The sequence below is a fragment of the Otolemur garnettii genome, unplaced genomic scaffold (genome assembly GCF_000181295.1).
Source record: "Otolemur garnettii isolate 467f Iridium unplaced genomic scaffold, OtoGar3 scaffold00172, whole genome shotgun sequence".
NCBI classification, from domain to species: Eukaryota; Metazoa; Chordata; class Mammalia; order Primates; family Galagidae; genus Otolemur; species Otolemur garnettii.
In genome coordinates this window covers 2,695,731-2,701,278 of record NW_003852567.1, presented here as the reverse complement: position 1 = coordinate 2,701,278, position 5,548 = coordinate 2,695,731, and the positions used below count along the sequence as shown (strand labels likewise).

The window sequence follows — 5,548 nt, the reverse complement described above, 5'->3', positions numbered from 1 at the left end:
GGTCTGGGCTGGGGATTCGAACCCGCCACCTTAGGTGTACGTGGCTGGCGGCTTAGCCGGTTGAGCTATAGGCGCCGAGCCAGGATGCTGGATCTTATGAAATGCTTTTTCTGCATCTATTTAGAGTATCATATGCTCTTTGTTTTTACTTCTGTTGCTACGGTGAATAACATTTATGGACTTGCGTATGTTAAACTAGCCTTGCATCCCTGGGATGAAATCTACTTGATTATGATGTATGACTTTTTTTGATGATAAACTGTAATCTTTTGGCTAGGATTTTGTTAAGAATTTTTGCATCTATATTCATTAGTGAAATTGGTCTGAAGTTCTCCTTTTTAGTTGGGTCTTTTCCTGGTTTTGGTGTCAGGGTGATGTTTGCTTCGTAGAACATGTTGGGAAGATTCCTTCCTCCTCAATTTTTTGGAATAATTTCTGCAGTATGGGGATAAGCTCTTCTTTGAAGGTTTGATAGAATTCTGGTGTGAAGCCATCCTGACCAGGGCATTTTGGGGAGGGGGGGGAGATTTTTTATTGTTTCTTTGATCTCAATACTTGAAATTGGTCTGTTCAGGAGCTCTATTTCTTCCCGGCTAAGTCTAGGGAGAGGGTGTGATTCCAAATATTGATCCATTTACTTAACATTGTCAAATTTCTGGTAGCAAATAGAGTTTGTGGTAGTATTCAGAGATAATCTCTTGTATCTCTGTGTCATCAGTTGTTATTTCCCTTTTATCATTTCTGATTAAGGTTACTAGAGATTTTACTTTTCTATTTCTAGTAGGTCTGGCCAAAGGTTTATCTATTTTATTTATTTTTTCATAAAACCACCTCCTTGTTTCATTAATTTTCTGAATGATTCTTTTGTTTTTGATTTCATTGGTCTCTCATTTAATTTTGGATATTTCTTTTCTTCTGCTGGGTTTAGGCTTAGATTGTTCTTCTTTTTCCAATTCCGTAAGATGGTTTGTGAGTTTCTTGATGCACTCTCTTTCTGTTTTTTGAATGTAGACATCTAAAGCAGTAAATTTTCCTCTCAGGACTGCTTTTGCTGTATCCCACAGGCTTGGTAGCTTGGGTCTTCATTGTTGTTATGCTCAAGGAAGTTAATGGTTTCCTCTTTTATTTCTTCCAGTACCAAACTGTCATTCAGCATAAGGTTGTTTAATTTCCATGACTTTGTGTGGGGTTGAACTTTTTTGTTGGAATTGAGTTCTACCTTTAATGCCTTGTAGTCTGAGAAGATACAAGGTAAAATATTAATTCTTTTGATTCTGTTGAGGTTTGTTTTGTGTCCTAGGATATGATCAATTTTGGAGAATGTTCCATGGGCCAATGAGAAGAATGTATATTCTGTAGCTTTGGGATGGAGTGATCTATCTACATCTATTGAGCACAGTTGTTTCAGGGTCTCATTTAAGTTCCTTATATCTTTGTTTAATTTCTGTTTAGAAGATCTGTCCAGCTCTGTAAGAGGAGTGTTAAAGTCCCCTGTTATTATTGTGTTATAGGATATCATATTGCTCAGACTAATTAAAGTCTGTTTCAAGAATCTGGAAGCATTTAAGTTGGGTGCATAATTATTTAGAATTGAAAGGTCTCCTTGTTGTATTTTTCTCTTTACCAATATTAAGTGACCATCTTTGTCTTTTTTGACTTTAGTTGCTTTAAATCCACATGTATCTGAAAATAAGATCGCAACCCCTCTTCTTCTGAATTCTTTTTGCCTGAAAAATTGTCTTCCAACCCTTAACTCTGAGTTTTAATTTGTCTTTTGAGCCTAGGTGTATTTCCTGCAGACAGCAAATGGATGGCTTGTGTTTTGTTTTTGTTTTCTTAATTTTTTATTTACTACAGGCACTCACTACAATGCCCAGCTATTTTTAGAGATGAGGTCTTGCTCTGGCTAAGGTTGGTCTTGAACCTGTGAGCTCAGCCAATCTACCCATCTCAGCCTCCCAGAGTGCTAGGATTACAGGCGTGAGCCACCATGCCTGGCTCCAGGAAGCTTTTGTAATAGTCTGGAGATGTGGTTTTGCCAGTAGAGAGCCAAGAGCGGGAGTAGGAGAGATGAGGTAAGGGATGCTGTATAGGAAAAATGGACAAGATTTGATGATTAAGTATAGCATGTGAAAGAAAAAGAGGATTCAGTGATGATTCCAGTTTTTCATGTGATTCTGACAGTGATGGGGTCACTGACAGAAATGGGGAACACTGAAGGAGGGGTTGAGTTGTAGATGGAAGATGTGAACTTTGGCTCTTGATACAACCAGTTTTAAATGAAACCAGTAAAACCTCAAGCAGAGATGTTCAGCAGATGTTTGGACAAGTGGGACTGAAACTGAGGATTCAGGGCAAGGCAGAAAATAAAGATTTGGGAACTGGTGACCTTTAGGTGTATTAACCCTCTCAGCATGAATAGTTTTTTTAAAAAGACAGTATGGGAGAAAAGCAGAGGCCTTGGAGCGGGGATGTCTGTTGTGTAGTGTGCAAATTGCCCCAGTCAAGATGGATTCCTCATAAGCAAAGAGGAATCTTGTGCCTCACTTTTACTCTCCCTGTCTCTGTGCTAAGTCCATGTAAGGTACTCTGTCGAGATCTGCAGAGTGAAATTGGTTATAAAATTATAGCCCCTTGTTAACTACTTTACAGCTTTTGAATAGGTGAGTTCCATTTCTGTCCCTTCCACATCTTACTGTCTTCTCCCCTTTCCCCAGTGCTCTTCTCTTATTCCCTCTCACTGATGCTTACAGTAGCTATTTCCTTATCAGTCCAGAGGTCATTTATAGAAAGTTTATCTTGTAGATATCTATCTCAGATTAAAAGTGTCTATTAGTTTGAGACTCGCCTGAGCAAGAGTGAGACCCCGACTCATGAAAAAAAATGGAAAAACCCAGTCGGGCGCTGCGGTGAGCACCTTTAATCCCAGTGGCTTCTGGAGTGTGAGGCAGCGGGATGCCCACAAGCCAGAGTCTGAGATTGCAGTGAGCTACCAAGCCACTTTACTCTGCTCAGGGATAGAGGGTGGGACTCTGTCTCAACAACAACAACAAAGAGTCTATTAGTCAAAGTGGCATTTTCATAAGTTAAAATGAGTTTTTATTTATTTTTTCAGGGTAATCCAGAATTTAATGTTTATCATACTCAGTGGAGCTGTTGATGGATAGCATTACATTCATCTTTTTATTTTAGAATATAAAATAATTTGTTGAACTAATGAAAACCACATTAAAAGTTTCATGCTATATAGCTATACTGTACTGTTTTGTTAAAGTTGACAATGTGGTTGAAGTTTGTGCCATTGATTCTCTGATCTGATATGTTCTAGGCAAGGTGAAGAATCCTGAATGGAGCAGAAATGAAATTCCACATAGTTGTGGTGAGGTTTGTAGAAAGAAACAGCCTGGCCAGGACTGCCCACATTCCTGTAACCTGTAAGTTGGAATGCTCAATCCCTTAGGATTCCTACTGGATGTGCTTTGTGGTGGCTCTAAGTACACATATCTGGTTAGCATGTAACTTATCAGGGTGAAGGGTGATATGGGACCATTTACTGAGTGCTTACTCTGTGCCAGGCACTCTACATAAGTTAATTTGTTGAATCAGTACCACTGCTGAGTGATGTATAGGTATTTATCATTTCCACTTTATCAATGAGACTCTGAAAGGCCAAGCATCTTGCCTAATGTCACAGTGTTAGGACATGATAAAGTGGCAGTTTCCAAAGCAGTGCTTCTTCTGCTTTATTACACTGCTCACTTCTAAGGAGCAATGAGACTCATATTTTATTGCCCTGGTGAAATGCAGGTCTGCGAGAGTATATTTAACAGCCTTCTATCCAAGGACAATTGTTTAAGGTCCTGTCAGACAGTGTTTTAAGAAATTGAATCCTTTCCCTGTAATAAATAGCAAGCTTTAGAATGTATTCAGTAAGCTGCTAAATAATCAGGGAAATGTGCAGTAATAGAGAAACAATTGAACAGTTACAGATAACATTTCTAGGGGCTATGACCTCAGACCCAGGTTTAAGTCCTGGATTCAAGTCACTTAAATAGTTATGGGACCTGAATAATAGCACAGGGTTCTGCAAAAAATTAATATTTCTAAAAAGGTTGGTACAGGCTCGGCGCTTATGGCTCAAGTGGCTAAGGCGCCAGCCACATACACCCAAGGTGGCAGGTTCGAATCCAGCCTGGGCCCACCAGACAACAATGACGGCTACAACCAAAAATTAGCCAGGCGTTGTGGCAGGCACCTGTGGTCCCAGCTACTTGGGAGGCAGAGGCAGGAGACTCGCTTGAGCCCAGGAGCTAGAAGTTACTGTAAGCTGTGATGCCATGGCACTCTACCCAGGGGGACAGCTTGAGGCTCTGTCTCAAAAAAAACAAAAAAAAAAAGGTTGGTACAGAGTCTGGCAAGTGGTCAAAAAATGGTAATTTTTGCTTTTTATTATCCACATCTCAGAGTAAATATCAGATCTTGGTGTTTCTACTGCATGGAGCAGTGGTAAATATTGACCCAGGGACCTTATGATCAAGCTGTGGTGGTGGTATGCTTGGGAAATTTAGTATAGAGCTGTTTCAGATTGAGCTAGAAAGCATGGCCTGCAATCTGCTAGGCAGTCAGCCACCTCCTTCCTTTGACTGCTTTCATAGGTTCTCCCTCAGGGACTCATTTACTCAAACCGTTCTTTCCTTTAGCTGGCATTGTAAGTAAATTCAGTAATAAGAAATTACCCCTCTGCAGGGACTGTCTTTTTGAAGCCTTCAGCAGAAATGGGCTCTGTTGTATCTACCAAAGAACATCGAAATGATGTAGACTATCAGGTGGTCAACACCATGTCCGAAAGGAAGGGACACCTTAAAACGTGCTCTCTTGAAACTCTCACTCTTAGAACTGTCCCTTCACTCCAATCAGGACCCTGAAGGTTGCCAAAATCCATTCCCCAACAGCACTTTCCTGGTCTCAAAGAAAGCTTTCAGTTTCTCTCATTGACATTTATCAGGACTCAGAAACCACATTCAGCCAGCCCCTTTCTCTATTTTGGGTTATTCTCCTAGGTTATAGAATTCTCTAGAGTATGGTTCCTGTCCCTGGCTACCTATTAGAATCATTTAAAGAACACTTTCTGAAAACTAATTCTGAGTCTCTACTTCAAAACAATTGATTCCAAGTCTCTGCAAGTGGATTCTGAACAGCTATAGTTTTAAAATCTCTCCAGGTGGTTCCAGTACTTAGCCAGTGTCTCAGACCACTGCTATGAAAGTTAAGAAAACCTAAGATTGAGTGCAGGCTTCCAGAATATTTGGAATAACCCAGAGGCCCCCACACTGACCTGCAACTTATTTATCAGTCTGAAGTTATTTAAATGTGCAGCTATGAAAATTGTTTCATAGGTTGGGACATATCATGTGAAATACATTATAGCATAATTATACTCAACTTTGAAGAAACATGCTTAAACTTATATCTACTAAGGGCTATCTTAGAAGACTAGGCACTTGTTCCTGGGTTGTTTTCAGTGTTTAAATCTTTTTTTTTTTTTTTT

General features: G+C 39.8%; 1 protein-coding gene across 1 annotated transcript in view; it reads left to right on the top strand.

The window, feature by feature from the left end:
* Positions 1-5,548, top strand: part of NFX1 (nuclear transcription factor, X-box binding 1) — a 98,480-nt gene that overhangs the window by 31,483 nt on the left and 61,449 nt on the right. Inside the window, exon 5 of the mRNA XM_012811653.1 lies at positions 3,329-3,434. Within this exon, the coding sequence (XP_012667107.1) occupies positions 3,329-3,434 (106 nt within the window). The remainder of the gene's footprint in view (positions 1-3,328; positions 3,435-5,548) is intronic.